Below are 20,644 nucleotides of genomic sequence, written 5' to 3' on the forward strand. Positions count from 1 at the left end.
AGAATGATTTTAATGTTTTTCTGACAGAGCTAGCGGTGCTGTTGGGGTTTTGTATTGTGGCAGAAAGCGCCTAACAAAAATGTACCATCTTTTTATGTTTACTTGTACAGTTCAGCATAATTTCAATTTGAAACCAATATTTTCCCATAACACTCACATTTTTTTCTATAAATTTACTATAGCATAATTCAGAAAACCACATTTTTAGCTCTTGATTTGGGGTGTCATTGTTCTGGAATTTAATTCATTTCCTCATAATAGTGTATGTCATCGAATTTGCCATTGGAACTTAAATACAATATTCCTCAAGATATGTATATGTGTGTGTGTGTGTGTGTGTGTGTGTGTGTGTGTGTGTGTGTGTGTGTGTGTGTATGTATGTATATCTCAAAAGTTCTTAGCTAGTCATGGCGGTTTGTCTATAGTTCCAGATAGTTGGGAGGCTGAGGCAGGTGGATAGATAACAAGTGGAAAGCTAGACTTGGCAACATGGAACAACACCTTGTCTCAAATAAAATGTAAAGAAAATGGGAGAGGGCAAAGAGATATCTTAATGGTAAAGCATAAATGCCTAATTTTTATTTACTATTACATATAGTGTAGTATAAGTCTGATCTACTTTAAGAAAATAACTTCAGTACTGTAAGATTTGAATTTTTTAATAAATTAGATATCATTTTTTTTTCTGGTCCTGGGGCTTGAACTCTGGACCTGGGCACTATCCCTGATCTCCTCTTTGCTCAAGGCTAGTACTCTACCATTTTGAGCCACAGTGTCATTTTCCAGCTTTCTCTGTGATTAATTGAAAATAAGAGTCTCATACTTTTCTAGCCTGGACTGGCTTCAAACCACAGTCCTCAGATCCTTTATGTTAAGGCAAGAGTACATGTTTTTTCTTCAAAATTAGATGCTTTTAGTTAAAAGAAATTGAAACCAAGTGCCAGTGGCTTATGACTGTAAATCCCGAGATCTGAGGATTATAGTTCAAAACCTCAGACCAGGCAAGAAACTCTGTGAGACTCTTATCTCCAATTAATCACCAAAAGGCTGGACGTGGAGCTGTGGCTCAAATGATAGAGCATTAGCCTTCAGCAGAATGCTCAGGGACAGTGCCTAAGCCCTTATTTAACGCCCCAGGACCAGCACCAAAAATAAAGTAATTGAGCCAGCCGCCAGTGGCTCACACCTGTAATCCTAGCTACTCAGGAGGCTGAGATCTAAGGACTCTCTCTCTCTCTCTCTCTCTCTCTCTCTCTCTCTCTCTCTCTCTCTCTCTCTCCCCCTCCCCCTCCCCCTCCCCCTCCCCCTCCCCCTCCCCCTCCCCCTCCCCCTCCCCCTCCCTCCCTCTCCCTCTCTCCCTCTCTCCCTCTCTCCCTCTCTCCCTCTCTCCCTCTCCCCTCTCTCTCCCCTCTCTCTCCCCTCTCTCTCCCCTCTCTCTCCCCTCTCTCTCCCCTCTCTCTCCCCTCTCTCTCCCCTCTCTCTCCTCTCTCCTCTTTCTCCTCTCTCCTCTCTCCTCTCTCTCCTCTCTCTCCTCTCTCTCGTCATGGGGCTTGAACTCGGCCTGGGCGTTGTCGGTGAACTCTTCAGCTCAAGGCTACCACCCTACCCTTGAGCCAAGACCCACTTCCCATTTTCTAGAAATTAATTGGAGATAAGAGTCTCAGGTCAATTTGTGCCCGGGCTGGCTTTGAATCTTGATCCTCAGTATTTTATATCTCCTTTTTGACAGTACTGAGGTTTGAACTCGGGGCCTTTAGCTTGTCATCTGGAACTCTGCCACTTAAGCCATGCTTCCAGTCTAGCTTTTAGTGGTTACTTTAGAAATAGAATCTCATAGTCCTTTCTGTCTGAACTGGCTTTCAATGTGATCCTCAGACCTCAGCCTCTTGAGTGGCTAGATATTAATCATGATCCTCCATGCCCTCCTTAACACCCAATTTTAAGAGAACGAATACATTTCACATAGAAAAGCACACACACACACACACACACACATCTAAGATCGCAGTATCGCTTTAATTTAGAAGACAAGTAAGAAAAATTATATTTATATTATTAAGTTGCATTTTCAGAGCATCACCTCTGTTGGTAACACTCTACCTTACACATATCTGTTACTGCATATTAGCCTTAATCATTAGACGTTTCATTATCTGAACTCCGTGTATTATTTGTGCAGGTTGTCATCTTTCAAACTTCTTTGAACAGGTTGTGATGACTTCACTTCTTCAACCACAGTTCCTTTCTCTGACTTCTGCTCCAGTCACTACTGAAATTCCTCTTAAGCAAGTTATCACTGACCTGTTTTTATTTGCTAGTCTCTTTTCAGTCCTGATCCACCTTGATCTCTCTTCAGAATTTGACTTACCCATCTTGTAACTTTCTCTTCTATTGGCATCTGGATTACCATTCTCCTCACGATCCTATTTGTCTAGATCCTCTTTTCCAATTTTGATAGTTCTAATCTTTGGAGCGCTATCTGATTGATTTGCATCTCTTTGATTTGCTCAAGGCAGTCTCATCTAGATTCATGTTTTTAATGACTCTATGCTCTTAACTACCAACCTGTGTCTTCAGCCCAGACTTTTTCATTTGTCCATTCATGTTTTTACATATATATATATATATATTACTTGATTATGTGTCTTTTAAAAATAGCATAGATAAAATAAGATTTTACATTAAGATCAATAATTCATATCCTAATACCTAATCCTTTATTAAAATATCTTCTAGGCTGGGAGTTTGGCCTAGTGGTAAAGTACTTGCTTAGCATGCATGAAGACCTGGGTTCAATTCCTCGGTACCACATACATAGAAAAAGCTAGAAGTGGTGCTGTGGCTCAAGTGGTAGAGCTCTAGCTTTGAGAACACCCAAGGACAGTGTTGAGGCCCTGAGTTCAAGCACCAGGACTGGCAAAAAAAAAAAAAAGTCTTCCAAACTGTCTTTTAATAAACTTATATCTAATTCATGAACACTCATTGCATCTGATTATTTCCAACAAGTTTCATTTATTCCAAAATGGTTCTTTTTTACGATTTGGACTTGATGGAAAGAATGTCTAAAAAATATTGTACATTCTGAGTTAGTCTTGCTGCTTCCTCTGGTATCCTCTAACTATATGCCTCCTAGAAATTGAAACTTGTGGCTAGAAATATAGTTCACTCCACGAATCCTAGGTACTGGGTAGACAGAGATAAATGGATTACAATTCAAGTCCAGCCTGGTAAAGTGTTAACAAAAGCTTATCTCAAAGAACAACCTGGGTACGGGGGTATATTTCTGTAATCTCAGCTGCACAAGAGGCTATGGTAGGAGGATCAGCCAAAAGAAAAAAATATGTAAGATTCTGAAAAATAGCAAAATGAGATAGGGCTATGACTCAGGTGATAGAATATTTACTTAGCATGCATGAGGTTACTTTATACTTCAGTACTAACAAAAAAAATTATTTCCAAGCTTCAGTTTCATTGAAATTAGTTATATATTTGTGACTAGAATCCACCCTATATCCAGTTGTCCCATCTTTAGAGGTATAAAGGTGAACACATGGTATAGAGAGGTTGTTTAGAATATGCAGGACCCTGGGTCAGTCTCCAGTACTACACAATAATCACAATAGTAGAAAACACTTAGGTGTCCACAAATATTCTGCATACTATTCCATGTATTAACTCATTTAATGCACAAAATTAGACCTGAGAGTTAATACTTTTGTTTTACCTACTTTATAGATACACAAATTGAAGCTTAGAAAAAGTTTGTTCAAGATCACATCATAAGTAGCAGACTGAGGATTCAAAGTGTATTCTTGCTCCAGAGTTGATGCTCCTAACTAGTACACATACTGATACTGCCTTTTTTTATCTTATTAATATTCTATCATAAATTCTGGGAAAAATGGTAGTATACTTTGTGACTTTTAAAATACTTTCATTCGGCCGGGAGTTTGGCCTAGTGGTAAAAAGTGCTTGCCTAGCATTCATGAAGACCCAGGTTCGATTCCTCGGTACCACATACATAGAAAAAAAAAAGCCAGCAGTGGTGCTGAGGCTCAGGTGGTAGAGCTCTAGCCTTGAGAAAGTCCAAGGACAGTGCTCAGGCCCTGAGCTCAAGCCCAGGACTGGCAAAAAAAAAAACAAAAAAAAAAAAACTTTCATTCTATTCTCTTAGCATTCTTACTTACCTGTTTTCTTGCTCTCTTCCTTTGCCTTATTCCTAAGTCCCTAATACACAGTAGAAATTTGTTTCCAGACTGAAAGTTTAACATGGAAAATGTTGGGGCAAGGAGTTGAGCTTTTGTGCTCAGGACTCATGTTCTACCACTGAGCCAGGACTCCATTTCTGGCCTTTTCTTTTTGGAGGTTGTTAATTGGAGATAAGAGTCTCACAACAACTAGTCGCAGTGGCCCACATTTGTAACCCTAGCTACTCAGGAGGCTGAGATCTGAGGATCACAGTTCCAAGCCAGTCCGGGCACAAAAGGACCTGAGACTCTTTTATCGCTAAATAACCTCTAGAAAATGGGAAGTGGGACTTGGCTGAAGGGTAGGGTGGTAGCCTTGAGCTGAAGAGCGTAGGGACAGCGCTCAAGCCCCATGACCCACCGAAAAAGTCTCATAAAGCCAACTTGGGCTGGCTTTGAACTTTGACCTTAAGATATCAACGTCCTGAGTAGCTAGAATTACAGACATGAGCTATGAGTGCCTGGTAGGATTTTATATTTTGAGGGGAAGGTGGTTCTGTATTTTAAAAGGTTCACATTGATGAAAAAGCATTGCATTCATAAACTTGTTTGTTAGATGGCAACTCCTTTGTATAGCTACTTAAAGGTTTGGGTTTTTTTTGGTGTTTTTTTTTTTTTTTTTTTTTTTTTTTTTTTTTTTTTTTTTGCCAGTCCTGGGCTTGAGTTCAGGGCCTGAGCACTGTCCTTGGATTTTCTCAAGGCTAGAGCTCTACCACTTGAGCCTCAGCACCGGCTTTTTTCTATGTGGTACCAAGGAATCGAACCCGGGTCTTCATGCATGCTAGCCAAGCACTTTAACCACTAGGCCAAACTCCCGGCCCTACTTAAAGGTATTTTTAATGTGCATATACATATTAGACTCAGGCATAGTTTTGAACTCAATAGAGAATCGTATAGTAACCAGCTTAAACTGAGCTTAAGTTTTGTCTAATAATTATTTAGGTTGCTGGGGGCCATGTCAACAGCTAGGCTTCCAAAATAACCATTTCACCTGAAGAAGAGTGATTTCTCGGCCTTAACCTATCTCTAGTTGATGGATATTTAGATTGTATCTAGGTTATCTTTTTTTTTGCCATTACAAATAATGCTCAGTGAGCATGTATCTGAGTATATACAGTACTCATTGATAGCCTAAATTATCAGAAGTAGAATTGGTCAGTCATAAGATGTACATATTAGTTTTGTAAATTCTGTTAAGGTTGCTTTCCAGTTTTATACTTCAGCCCGGAATATGAAAGTATCTATTTCTCTGTCAACTCAGTTTATAAATTTTTGTTGCTCTGGAAGAAGACAAATGGTACCTTACAATTATTGTTTTCTTTCTTAAAATGGAAGATTGAGAATCTTTACACTGAATTCAGAAGCCATTGTAGGTTTCCTTTTCTGCAATCCTTTGAGTCCATTCAAAATTCTGATTACAAATAACACAAACCAGCTTATCACTTCAAGCATAAAAGCATAGGCGCAATAGTTTCCCTCATTTGTAATAATTAGCATACATCTAGGACTCTCATAGCAAAGGATTACAATAACTTGAAACCTAGGTACATAAGGTCATATAGGATGAGACTAAATGAAAGGATCTCTAGGATATGGAAACAAGAGCTTTCTTTATCTTGTGTGATTGTTCTTAATGTACTGTGTTATTTCTCTTCTTTTTTGCCTTTTGGTTAATCTCGTATTGTTACTGTATCTGACTTTGTTACCTGGTATATTGTATATACATTTATTTGTTTTTTTTTAAAGGAAAGGGAAGGGGGAAACAAGATGATTGGGAGGGGTAGGGGAGGAAAATAGGGACAAAAACATGAGAAGGGGTATCAATGTGTGAGAAGTAATACACCTACAACCTGACAAATGTAACTGTAACCCCTCTATACATTATCCCAACAATAAAAAAAGAAAAAATGTGTTCAAAGGATAATAGGAGGGCTGGGAGTGTGACCTAGTGGTAGCATGCTCACCTAGCAAGCACAAAGCCATGGGTTCGATTCCTTTGTACCCCATAAACAGAAAAAGCTGGAGGTGGTGGTATGGCTCAAGTAGCAGAGTGCTAGCCTTGAGCAAAAAGTGTCCAAGGACAGTGCCCAGGCCCTGGGTTCAAGCCCCAGGATTGGCAAAAATTAATTAAAAAGTTGCTTTTTTTAAAAAAAAGGATAATAGGAGTCAGTAGTTTGTAACCTCAAGGCAAAGAATTCAACAGGACCTGAAAGAAAACAGGCTGCTGAAAAGCCTTGAAACCAAGCTGTGCTTGCTCTCTACATCTTTCCTTCACCTTTTTCTGCTTGTCTGTATCATTTGCTCTCATTTGTCTGGCTGACTGTGGCCAATCATAGCTTTGCATTTATATTTCTCAGGTTCAGTCATTCAGACTGAATCTCTGGGAAGATACAATCTCACATTCAACTAACAACCTTTGCACATTTGCCTATAGCTATAGGAGCAGAATCACAGAATAGAAATTGAGAATCTAAAAACCCTACCTCAGAGGTCAGGAGTATGGCCTAGTGGTATAGTGCTTGCCTAGCATGCATGAAACCCTGGGCTCAATTCTATGGTACCACATAGACAGAAAAAGCCAGAACTGGTGCTGTAGCCCAAGTAGTAGAGCACAAGCCTTGAGCAAGCTCAAGCCTCAGGACTGACAAAAAATAAAAGTAAAATAAAAAAATAAAAACCCTATTTCAGGCTAGATTGAGCAGACACCCAGTAATGACCATTAAATTGTGATTGTTTTATAGTATTTGTACAAGTGGGTTCATTTTAACATAGCCATTTATGTGTATAATGTATCTTGAAAGTGTGTTTTTTTCCTCTTTGTTCTTCAAGTGGGGAGAGTAGGAACAAAATAGTTTATTAATTGAACCATACTTAGGGGATGAATGTAGCTCAGTTTCCAGAGTGCTACACAGTAAGCAAAAGCATCAGGTGCTGAGTTCAATTATGCATTCTTGGTCTTGGATCCCCCCCTAAAAATGAATAAAATTTGGATAGAAGGTTATCCAAGTATACTGTCCATATTACCAATACATCTCCAAGACTTAACAGTCTTGTATGTGTGTGGGTGGGTGTGTGCACACACACACATGCACACCAATACTGGAGCTTCAACCAGGACCACAAGGTCTCCCTGGGTTTTTTTCTACTCACGGCTGCTGCTCTACTGTTTCAGTCTTGCCTCCACTTCTAGCTTTTTGTTTAGTTGTTAGAAGAATCTTTCAGATTTGTCTACCAGAGCTGAATTCAAACAATTCTCAGATTCTAGCCTCCTGAGTAGCTTTGTAGGATTATAGATATGAGCAACCACTGTCCAGTTTGCTTTGACTATTTCTGAGATAGAACCTTAGATTTTTCTAGGCTGACCGGGACTACACTTCTCCTATTTTATTATTCTCACTATAGCACAGTGTATGCTACCAAGCCTAGCTATTTTTATTGAGATTGCAATCTCATGAATATCTTTGCCTATGCTGGCCTGGAACTTTGATCTGCCTGATCTCAACTTCTTGAACAACTGGGATAACAGCCATGAAGAAGTATTGTTGCTCCCAAGTTTTTTTTTCTTTTTTCTTTTCATATATTGTCAGGACTTCATAGAACACAGTCCATGCTAAGGTTGGTGTTCTACTACTGAGTTCCCTAGCCTTGTTCTCTTTTATTTCCTCCTTTGAATTTATTGTTTCACTTGTATGATTATAAGCACTTTCTATCAATATGCAATAAACAGGTTTGTATAGCATGAAGCCTGGTACATGATTACATGTCATTACCACCACTTTCATGCACATTTAAGCTATTTTGGATTTTTTTGAATTAAGACAAACATCTTTGTGTCTCAATATTTTAAAAATAAACTGTTGGGGGCATATTTAACAAGAACTATGAGACGATAATTAGCTCATTTACCTCCTAGTCTATATAACTCTATTTGCAGTAAGAAATGTCACTGTCAACTAAATATTTTGTGGCAATCTGCCAGCATGTTCTCTTACTATAATCAAGGCACTGTATGGGAAACAAAAGCATTCAAAAGTTATTTGACAGACTTGGAATCCAAACAAAGGGAAATTGTGGATCTTTAGAACTGAACTCCCCTTAGCTGAGGAACAAAAATTATTTTTGTCCAAAAACTAATAATTTTCAAATCTGCTTAGCTACGATGATCTCTCCCTTAGACAGTAAGTTGAATGGATATAGCAAATCCTTGCCTGTGTGCCTAGTATTTATACTTAGATTCATTTGCATGTTCACTTATTGTATCTAAGACTAGCCCTCTCTCCTGATATCTAATCGTTTTCCTTAGATAAATTAATATATTGAACTTGGAAATATCCTTTAATACATTTTGTCCCTTTAAAGCTTGAAGTCTCATCCCACTGTTTCAATCCATCTTTTATTTAATTATTTGGCTTTTAGCTACTTTAGAGTAGGCTGATGAATAGGTTATGTTATTAACTTTCTTATGTTTTTTTTTCCTCCAGTCCTGGGTTTGGACTGAGCCTGAGTACTGTCGTTGGACTTTTTCTGCAAGGCCAGGGCTCTGCCACTTGAGCCACAGAACCACTTCCAGCATTTTTTTCTATGTATGAGGTACCGAGGAATCAAACCCCGGCCTTCGTGCATGCTAGGCTGTTTGCCACTCTACCACTAGGCCAAATTCCCTCCCCCCCCCAAAAAAAAAATTTTTTTTAATAGTAAGAAAGTCCTTTGACTTTATGAACAAAATACCTTGGAGAAACATTTGGGTTTTCTTGTCTCTTACAATTCTGCAGGGGTTGAGAAGATAGTACCATCCAGGGCTTGAACTCAGGAGCTGAGGCACTGTTCTGGGCTTTTTTGTTCAAGGCTAGTATTCTACCACTTGGGCCACACTTCCACTGCTGGCTTTTTGATGGTTAATTGGATGGATTTTCCTGTTCAGTTTGGCTTCTGATCACAATCCTCAGATCTCAACCTTCCAAGAAGCTAAAGTTACAGGCATAAGCTACTGGTGCTGGGCTTCTTAGTCTCTCCACTTTTTTCATGTGAAAAAGTTCATATATTCTTTTAAAGGGTACTTAGATTATACTGCATGAATTCTTTTTTGAAAACCGGCAATCTGATGAAAATAGCAGTGTTTTCCTATAGTTAGGAAAGGAGACTGGGAGCTGTGTCCAATGGCAGACTTCTTGCTTAGTATGCACAGGGCCTGGGTTTGGTCTCAACACCTCTTAGAAAGTTGTCCTTGACTGCCTCAGTTTGCAGAGGATATAGCTAAGTTATAAAGCCCTTTACTACAGGTTTGAAGCCCTGGGTTATATCCCCAACACTGAAGAAAAAACGACAATGTTAATTCTTTGCCAACCATGGAGGCACAGACCTCCCAACACTCAGGAAACGATAGCAGAAAGATTCAGAATCCTGGTTAAGCCTGGGCTATCTAACAAGACTCTGCCTAAGAAAGAAAAGAATGGAGGCCGGGAGTTTGGCCTAGTGGTAGAGTGCTTGCCTAGCATGCATGAAGACCCAGATTCGATTCCTCAGTGCCACATACATAGAAAAAAGCCAGAAGTGGTGCTGAGATTCAAGTGGTAGAGCTCTAGCCTTGAGAAAGTCCAAGGACAGTGCTCAGGCCCTGAGCTCAATCTCAGAACTAGCAAAAAAGAAAAAAAGAAAAGAGTAGAGATGGTAAAGACATTATCATACTTTAAACTTATGTGGTTTTAGATAGGTACATATTTAACTATATTCAAATATATTTAGATCAACAGGCAAACAGATTAGATAGATGGATAGATAGATAGATAGATAGATTGGAATCATTGTAAAATTGTATTTGAAGGGCATCCTTGATAGTACCAAGGTTTCACTTACATTAGACTGTATATTTGGACATTTTTTTTTACAACTTTAAAATCAAAATCCATAGCTTCATTGTGTATGTAGGTACATGCCTATAATTCCAGCTGAGGCAACTCACAGTTGAGGCCAGACTGACTATAATGGAGACAGTGTCTCAAAAAACTCCCTGTAAAAAAAAAACTCCCCTGTAAATGTTCTCAAAAGTAATTGCCAGTCCCTGAGTGTGGCCTAGTGGTAGATTGATTGCCTTAGAATGCACGAAGCTCTGGGTTCAGTTCCTCAACACCACATAATAGAAAATGTCAGAAGTGGTATTGTGGCTCAAGTGGTAGAGTGCTAGCCTTGAGAAAGCCCAAGAATAGTGCCCATGCCCTGCTTTAAGCCCCAGGACTAGCCAAAAAAAAAAAAAAAAGCGTAATTGCCAGCCTATACTTTCTGACTGGAGCACAAACATGTTCAGAGAATGAATTTAACTGTGTGGTTTGTTTTTAGGATTTTGAGCAGTCTTGAGTGTATTGTAATTTATTATTCGTATATTCTCACAATAATTATTTCAGGTCCACTGGCTATTCGGAGGTGATAGTTGTTGTTGGTGGCTGTGAACGAGTTGGAGGATTTAATCTCCCATATACTGAGTGCTATGATCCTGTCACAGGAGAATGGAAGTCTTTGGCTAAGCTTCCAGAATTTACCAAATCAGAGTATGCTGTTTGTGCACTAAGGAATGACATTCTTGTTTCAGGTAAAGAAAGAATTATTATACCAGTTACTATTTCTGATTTTGATGCAACCTGGTTGTTTTAAACAATAGTGTCTTAAAAGAAAATGAGGGCTGAGTGCATAGCTCGAGTGATAGAGTACTTTCTTAGCATGTGTAAGGTCCTGGCCTCTATTCTCACTACCACCGAAAGAGAGAAAAGAAGAATAAATAAAAGGTATATTTGATCATTTTGGGCAACACAATTTATATAAGTAAAGTTGAGAATGTGTTTGCCCTTGAAAACAGATAGATGTTAAGAATGTATTTGCCCTTCAAAATAGATACAACATGGTTTAGAATGATTGACAAGGGATCTGTTTGAAAAATTTTTAATCATATCATTTTAATAGACATGATTTTCAAATTTTATCCTTTTTTTTTTTTGCCAGTCATGGGCTTGTGCTCAGGGCCTGAGCACTGTCCTTGGACTTTCTCAAGGCTAGAGCTCTACCAATTGAGCCACCGCACCACTTCTGGCTTTTTTTCTATGTATATGGTACTGAGGAATTGAACCCTGGTCATTGTGCATGCTAGGCAAGCACTCTATCAGTAGGCCATGCTAGGCAGGCACTCTATCGGTAGGCCAAACTCCCAGCCTAGAATTTATCTCTTTTTTTTTTGGCTGGGGGGGGTGGGGTTCCATGGGCTTGAACTCTGGGCCTGGGCACTGTCCCTGAGCTCTTCAGCTCAAGGCTACCACCCTACCCCTTAAGCCACAGCCCCACTCCTGCCCTTTTTTTTTTTTTTTTTTGCCAGTCCTAGGCCTAAGCACTGTCCTTAGGCTTTCTCAAGGCTAGAGCTCAGTCGAACCTGGGTCTTCGTGCTTGCAAGGCAGGCACTCTACCATTAAGCCAAACTCTCAGTCCCACTTCCCCTTTTCTAGTGATTAATTGGAGTTAAGATTCTCATAGTCTTTAGTAATGTGGCTGGCTTTGAGCCTTGATCCTCAGATCTCAGCCTCCTGAATAGCTAGGATTACAAGCATGAACCACCACACCCGGCAAGAGATGAATATTTCCAAGTCTGCATGTTTTATAGTAACTCTTAGATAAATTTTGAAGCCGGGCACAGGGGCCCACGCCTATAATCCTAGCTACTCAGGAAGCTGAGATCTGAGGATCTCAGTTCAAAGTCAGACCGGGCACTAAAGTCTGTGAGACTCTTAACTCCAATTAACCACTGAAAACCCGAAGTGGTATTGTAGCTCAAGAGGTAGGGCAGTAGCCTTGAGCTCTGAAGAGTTCAGGGACAATATGCAGGCCCAGAGTTCAAGCCCCCCGACTGACCAAAAAAAAAAAAAGAAATATTCATCTCTAATTTGCCCATGTTTTCTGAAAAATTCCCCAGTTTATAAAATAAGATCTTCTGTAAGATTCTTAATTTAATCATAAATCATATTTTCTATAAAATTCTACCATATCTAGGTATGCTTGGAAATCTGTTAATTGACGAAATTGGTTTACTAGTTTGCAGATTAGTATAATACTAACCATTGAATTACATACCAAGGCATACCTCATTTTGTACTTTATTTGGTTTGTTGAGCATCTTTTGAATAGAACCACCTGTTGATGATCTTCTGATACCAGCTCCTAAACTAACAGGCTTATTCATTTATAAACTCTTATTTTATTATTTGGAGCCTTATAGTCATTACTTCATTTTTTAAAATAACTTGTTATTATTAAGGTATTATACCGAGGAGATACCATTTCATAAGTCAGATAATGATACATTTCTTTTTTTGGACAGTCTTATCCCCCAGTTTAGTAATTACTTCTCAAGATAGGTAAGTTAAAATCCGCTGTGTAAATAATTCTATTAAGCTGTAAAAGTATTCTCCTTTAATTTATTGCACTGAATTCTCAAATTCTTGAATTGACTAAGTAAATTCCATGTTTTATATCTATGCCTAAGTGGCATATATTTCCTTGGTGGTAAATACATAGTGACATATTATTGCATATGCTTTGTTCTCCATTTAAAGGTGGAAGAATTAATAGCCGTGACGTGTGGATTTATAACTCACAGTTAAATATTTGGATCAGAGTTGCCTCACTAAATAAAGGCAGATGGCGTCACAAAATGGCTGTTCTCCTTGGTAAAGTAAGAGAAACCACTTTTTATTACTATTGCTGGTATAATTCCAAAATAAATACCACGGTTAAGTTCTGTATTTCACTTTCCTTTTGGGTATTTTGGATTCATATTGTATTTGCCTCCATTTCTAACCACAGTATCACACTGTATTTTTCAATGGATATTTTATTCTCACAGTTTGAAATTCATGGCAGTGTATCACATTTTTCTAGTCATGCATCGTTAGAGTCAGATGCCTAAATGGAATTGGAAAACAAGCCATATCAAATGTGAGAAAAGGCCACTGTCCAATGCAACCAACTTTTTCCTTTTACTGATTCTGGCAGTGAGGCAGATATATATTTTAATTATCTTCTTTTTTTATTTGTGCAAGCAGGGACAAAACCAATTTAAAATAATATTCAGATAAACCTGCCAAAATATTTTGAAGAAAATATATGATTGACCTCAGGTAATGAATCCTATTAAAATGCATAAAATTTGGCTTTTCAACCCATCTGCTGTCCTTATTAGTCTAAGAATCATCTATGAACTAGTAGTTCCCAAAGTTTTCCAAAGTACTGTGTCTTTTTTTTTTTTTTTTTTTTTTTTTTTTTGCCAGTCCTGGGCTTGAGCTCAGGGCCTGAGCACTGTCCTTGGACTTTCTCAAGGCTAGAGCTCTACCACTTGAGCCTCAGCACCACTTCCGGCTTTTTTCTATGTATGTGGTATCGAGGAATCGAACCCGGGTCTTCGTGCATGCTAGGCAAGCACTTTAACCACTAGGCCAAACTCCCGGCCCCTGTGTCTTCTTTTTAAAAGTTAAATCTGGGGGCCAGGAGTTTGGCCTAGTGGTAGAGTGCTTACCTAGAATGCATGAAGACCCAGGTTCAATTCCTTGGTACTACATACATGGAAAAAGCTGAAAGTGGTGCTGGGGCTCAAATGGTACGGTTCTAGCCTTGAGAAAGCCCTGAGCCCTGAGCTCAAGCCTAGGACTGGCAAAAAAAATTTAATATTAAACCCAATATATTAGACATAATTATACTTCAGTTGTACCAAGCAGTGTCTCTGTTTTGTTGGCCTCTTCCTGCCATCGCCTCTGTTACATCCTCCAAGCTACTTCAAATTAATGACAGGTTTAAGTGAAAGCAGTGTACTACCATACACACACACACACACACACACACCCCTTTGTAAGAATATTGCTGCCTCTTAAGCCCTACTATGAGACCCAGAACCACCAGTATAATCCCAGAACCTCTCTAGTTGAATCCGAAATGGTTGCCTGGAATCCTTCTTATTCAGTCCCTGATCAGTCTTAACTCCACCTATCTCCCCACAAACGTTTCTTAAATCTTTTTTTTTTTTTTTTTTTTTGCCAGTCCTGGGCTTGAGCTCAGGGCCTGAACACTGTCCTTGGACTTTCTCAAGGCTAGAGCTCTACCTCAGCACCACTTCCAGCTTTTTTCTATGTCTGTGATACCGAGGAATCGAACCTGGGTCTTCGAGCATGCTAGGCAAGCACTCTACCACTAGGCCAAACTCCCGGCCAGGTTTCTTAAATCTTTTATATTAGGAATTATTCAAGCTCCTCCAAATAGTTTAAAAGTGATTGAATTCCTAGAGTTCATGATGTAGTTTGCTGTAGCTATTGACAAGACTAGAGAAACAATGATCTTGAGATAAATACACTGAAAATAAAATACTTTCTAAAACTAATGGTATATCTCTACCTATTTTATATCGTTTTGGTATTTAAGATTCAAAATTGACAGATTCAACTGGACACCCACTAGTGACACTTGGAAAAACTTTCTTTGTAAGTTTTGCAATCTAGTGTGTGTTTGTGCCTGAAGTGGGCCTTAAACTAAGGATGGTATCCCTTAGTTTTTGTTGATGTTCTACCACTTGAGCCACAACTACACTTCTAGCTTTTTGTCAGTTAATTAGCGAAAACAGTCTCACAGACTTTCCTGCCCAGACTGGCTTCAGACCTTAATCCTATCTCAGTCTTGTAAGTTGCTAGGATTATAGGCATGACCCAGCAATACCTGCTTTATGCGCCCTCCCCCCTGCTTTGTTTTGGTAAATTAAATTCCATGGCATTGGGGGCACATATTCACCAATTAGGTAATTTGTAATTAGTGTGTGAGAAATGTTTCATAGAAGTGGCGTTGTCTACTGTGGAAACTTAGAGGAGCATCGAAAGGTAAATTGTACACATATGTGAACAAGGTGAAGCTTGACTTGACCCTTAGGCATTGATTGTTAGAAAGATTCATTTCTGGTTTAGAGAGCACAAGTGAAGGTTATTCAAGAGGAAGACATGTAGTGATGTGCACCCTGAGGTAGGGTGGTGGCATGGCAAAAGGAAACAAAAATGAGATGCTGTAGAAGATCAGATCTAAAACAGTATACGTATTCATAGACTTATACCTACATAGTCATACATATATATATATAATATATATATACACACATGCACACACAGAACATGATTGGAACTGGTACTATCTGGATGGAAGACAGAAGAGGAAAAGAATGATGGAAAGTGAATGGTAACACAAAGCATGAAGGTGGCATAAGGAAACGTACTAAAAGCTGTTGAGTAATAGGGGATAAATTTAGGAAAAATAGAAGTAGAGTGAGTTAATCTGATTAAAATATAATATATGTATATGTGAAATAGTGTGACAAAACCTTTTGATATAGTTAATATACACTAAGAAAAAGAATGACAGAGTAAAATAGGTTCTGCTGAACAGTAGGTGTCAGCAGATAGAGGAAAGTAAATGGACAGGGTAAATAAGGGTAATATGGTTGAAGTACTTTATATATGCATATATGAAAATAGAGTAGTGAAAGGCATTAAAACTTAAGAAAGGAAGAAGGGAGAGAAAGAGAAAGGTGGTGAATTTGACAGAGAAACATTGTATGCATACGTGGAAATATAATGAAATCCTGTTGTCAAATAATGTATGCTAATAAAAATAATAAAGAACTCGATGCAGATGGCTCACACCTGTAATCCTGGCTATTCAAGAGGCTGAAATCTGGGAATCAAGGTTTAGAACCAGCCAAGGCTCTTTGGCTTGTTTTCATTTTTAGTTAGTCTTAAGACGTGAACTCTGGGCCTGGACATTGTTCCTGAGCTCTTCAGCTCAAGGCTACTGCCCTACCTCTTGAGCTATAGCACCACTTCTGGTTTTTTGGTGGTTAATTGGAAATAAGAGTCTCACAGACTTTAGTGCCCCTGCTGATTTTGAACCCAGATCCTCAGATCTCAACATCCTGAGTAGCTAGGATTGCAGGTTTGAGCCACTGTGCCCAGCTGATACTATTTTTTTTGTTAAAAATCTTGTGAAAGCTCTTTGAGATATATATTATAAAATTTGTTAGGTACTTTTCTAGTTATATGGGAGACTGTAAAAGATAGATCCTGTCTTTAAAGATCTCACAATTTAAGCCAGGTGCAGTGGCTCACACCTGTAATCCGAGCTACCCAGGAGGCTGAAATCTGAGGATCACCATTCAAAGCCAGTTCAGGCACTAAAGTCTGTGAAAATCTTATCTCCAATGAACCACTAAAAAACCGGAAGTGGGGCTGTGGCTCCAGAGGTAGGGCAGTAGCCTTGAGCTGAGGAGCTCAGGGACAGAGCCCAGGCCCAGAGTTCAAGCCCCACAACCCACCAAAAAAAAAAAAAATCTCATGAAGCAGTTAATATGGCTGAAGGAATTATTCATGACACAGAAAGTAAGATGGAGGAATTCAAAGATCAGCTTCCTGCTGATGAGTGCAACAAGCTAAAAGAAGAAATATCTAAAATGAGGGAGCTCTTGGCTCGTAAAGACAGTGAAACTGGAGAAAACATTAGGCAAGCAGCATCTTCTCTTCAGCAAGCATCACTGAAGCTCTTTGAAATGGCATACAAAAAGATGGTATCTGAACGAGAAGGCTCTGGAAGTTCTGGCAGTGGGGAACAAAAGGAAGATCAAAAGGAGGAGAAACAGTAATAGTTACAGTACATTTGGAGTGGAGAAGACAGCATACTATGAAGCTTGGAAGTAAAGAGACTTCTGAGCAGAAATGGGCAAACTTCAGTCTTTTTACTGTGTTTTGCAGTATTCTATATATAATTTCCTTAATGTAAATTTAGTGTTAATTAGCTAACCGATCATTAATGAGTGATAATCCAACAGTAGAAAGTTCACATTGTTCTGTCCCTAGCCTGTCATTTTTAAGCATTGTGAGGGGTAGGGATACAATTTACTGATCACTATAATGATCAGTTTGTACTAAAGTGGGCATATTTTCGAGGGGTGAAAACATTTCACACAGAATGAAGGTAGTCTGTCTAGCATGAGACCATATGGAGTTTAAGGTCCTTTTACTTGTCCAAAAGTGCTACTGTAATGAATGGCCTGTGTGTGTGATCCTGCAACTGAGGCCTTGAAAGGCAGGCCACCTAGCTCTGCCAGGTTTGTAAGTGCATAAGCTAGGTCCATGAAAAACTAAGCTAATTTATGTTAGGAGATAGTGATGAAGTCGTGAAAGTTCCCGAGGCATACTTTTCTAGCTATTCTCTTGGCCTGTGTCTAGCACCTACATCCTTGATGACTGTTCTTTTGAATCCATTCTGGATTTTTTTTTTAAATAAGTAAATTTGAAAAGCAAAAAAAAAAATCTCACAATTTAATAATATTTAAGATGGGCTCGGTAACTCATGCCTGTAATCCTAGCTACTCAGGAGGTTGAGATCTGAGGATCGAGGTTCAAAGCCAGACTGGGCACGAAAGGGCTGAGACTCATCTCCAATTAACCTCTAGAAAATGGGAAGTGGGGCTTGGCTCAAGGGTAGGGCAGCAATGAGCTGAAGAGCTCAGGGACAGCGCCCAGGTCAAGTTCAAGCCCTATGACCCCCACACACAAATAATAATAATATATTCAATAACAGTTTAATAATAATTTATCATCCTTCAACCATGCAGTTCTCAACACAGATTTGTTCTTAGGGATGAAAAAAATTAGTCTTTCGTGTATAAAACACAGATATATATAATAAGGTAAACAAGTATACAATACATTTGTAGTATTATAATTTTATTGAAAGGAGGCTATTTGGTAAAATAACTGAAAAGCCTATGACAATAGTATAGGGGACTCCCCACCCACCTCCAATTGTGGGGCTTGAACTCTGGGCCTGCGTGCTCTCCCTGACCTCTTCAGCTGAAGGCTACTGCTCTACCATTTTGAGCCACAGCACCATTTCCATTTTTCTGGTGATTAGTTGGAGAAAGATAAGAGTCTCTTTCATGCCCAGGCTGGCTTTGAACTGGATTACAGGCATGAGCCATTGGTGCCTGGCAGGGATTTGACACCTATAAAGCCCAGAAATTCTGAGCTAAATATATTGTATGGGCTTTTAAAGGGAGGAAGATCCCTTAATTTTTCAATTAGGTCAAAATTTAGACTTCTGGTAATTAAGATTTTCATTTGTTTTATATATAGCTTATAATTGTCAAGGGCTTTTAAAAATAGATCTTAATTATTTAATCAGTTAGGTCAAAGTTAAGACTTTAGATCATTGAGGGGTTTTTGTTTCATATATCTTATATATAGGTATATGTTGTTGGAGGCTATGATGGGCAAAACAGACTTAGCAGTGTAGAGTGCTACGACTCCTTTTCTAATCGATGGACTGAAGTTGCTCCCCTTAAAGAAGCAGTGAGCTCTCCTGCAGTGACAAGCTGTATAGGCAAATTGTTTGTGATTGGTGGAGGACCTGATGATAATACTTGTTCTGATAAGGTAAGTCACATTCTCTTGAAATTACCTATGGTATGTGCAGAAAGGGAAAGACAGTTATCAAGTAGGTGGCTAAATCACTCAGTATGAGATATCATTTAAATATTATCTGGTGCCCTATCCCAATGAATTTTCAGTTGATAAACTCAGACCCTAATGTAGTTTTTAATAATTTTCCTGTAATAAGTGTGACTTAGCCTTTCTGAAATGAGTTTCAGTTTCAAATTTTTATTGCTGTTATCTATAGAATCTAAAAGTTAGTCACACTCCAAACTGTTGGCAAGTAAATTAACAAAGAAAAAAGCACAGTATTCAATTTTGCTGCTTCCAACTAGACCACATTCTGCATACTTTCTTTTTTTTTAAGGTTTCTTTTTTTTAATATTTTTTATTGTAATTAATGAAAGGGTTACATGATATTTGCCAGGTAGAAGGTGCATTAATTCACATACATTGATACCCTTTCACATGTCTTGGTCCCCATTACCCTCTCCCCACCCTCCCATCTTGGTTTTCCCCCCTTCCCTATCCAATTTCAAATAACCAAATACAAATATATCAGATAACAAAATGAGATACTGTAACAATATGATATAACCAAGGGACAGCAAAAGAGATGAGAGATAACATAGTACATTAAGGACAACAGTCATTCATTATATGGCTTTTGTTTCAATATCCTGGAGGTCCTTTCAATTATAAGTCTTTCCATTTTCTAACAAATGGGTCAATGTCGTTTTTTCTGACAGCAGCGTAGAATTCCATTGTGTACAAATACCACATCTTGTTGATCCACTCATCAACTGAGGGACATCTAAGTTGATTCCATATCTTTGCTATGGTGAATAATGCTGCAATGAACATTGTTGTGCTAGTGGATTTAGTATGCCCTAGTTTCTGGATGGTTGTGTAAATGCCAAGTAGTGGAATTTCTGGGTCATAGGGGAGCTCTATGTTTAGCCTTTTGAGGCACTGCCATACTGCTTTCCATAGTGGTTGAATGAGTTTGCGCTCCCACCAACAAAGCTGACACACTGAAAACTTTACAAGAAGGAATAGGAGATACACTAGGCCTCCTGGGCACAGGTCGAAACTTTCTTAATAAGGACCAAGAATCACAACAAATCAGAGAAAGGCTGCATTAGACTGCAGAGCTTTTGTATGGCAAAGGACATAGCTAGTAAATTAATTAGGAAGCCTACAGAGTAGGAGAAGATCTTCACCAACCATACAACAGACAAAGGCCTCATATCTAAAATATATCAACAGCTCAAAAAATTGAATCACTCCAAAACTAATCTCCAAAGTAACAACCATCCCATTAAAAAATGGGCCAAAGACTTAAAGAGAGACTTCTCTGAAGAAGAAACAAAAATGGCCTATAGACACATGAAGAAATGCTCAGCATCTCTGGTCATAAAAGAAATGCAAATCAAAACAACTCTTAAGATTCCACCTCACTCCAGTTAGAATGGCCAGGATCAGGAAAACTAGTAACAACAGATGCTGGAGGGAATGTGGCCAGGAGGAATCACTACTACTCTGCATACTTTCAAAGTAGTTTTAGAACAAAGAAGCAAAGAAAACTCTTGTGTAAATAGAGGATAGCTCAAAGTAGATTAGTCTGTTAATTTCCTGAAATGTCAGGAAAGGTTTTTCCTGGAGAAAAGTGTCCAATGCCTGAATGATGTACTAGTGTCAACTGAATTTTGTTAATTAATTCCTTTTCTAAGTTATACTTTAATGCAGTGTCATCAAATGTTACTCATTTACAATTCTTTAGTACAGAATTTGTAATAATTCAAATTAGACTCAATTAGGATTTACTAATCTTCTGAAGAAAAGATCTCCTAAAAGTGTGAAAAAAATTATATTCAGATTGAAAGTTATCCCACAGAAAACAACTTC

General features: G+C 38.7%; 1 protein-coding gene across 4 annotated transcripts in view; it reads left to right on the plus strand.

Annotated features, from left to right (window-relative positions):
* Klhl24 (kelch like family member 24) overlaps positions 1–20,644 on the plus strand; it is a 44,775-nt gene that overhangs the window by 16,269 nt on the left and 7,862 nt on the right. For all 4 annotated transcript variants that reach the window (XM_090342840.1, XM_090342819.1, XM_090342849.1 and 1 more), the window contains exons 4-6: positions 10,646–10,830; positions 12,836–12,954; positions 18,551–18,739. In XM_090342840.1, coding sequence (XP_090198966.1) covers positions 10,646–10,830; positions 12,836–12,954; positions 18,551–18,739 — 493 coding nt within the window. The remainder of the gene's footprint in view (positions 1–10,645; positions 10,831–12,835; positions 12,955–18,550; positions 18,740–20,644) is intronic.

Source organism: Megascapheus bottae, chromosome 1 (genome assembly GCF_031878675.1).
Source record: "Megascapheus bottae isolate mThoBot1 chromosome 1, mThoBot2.hap1, whole genome shotgun sequence".
Classification (NCBI taxonomy): Eukaryota; Metazoa; Chordata; class Mammalia; order Rodentia; family Geomyidae; genus Megascapheus; species Megascapheus bottae.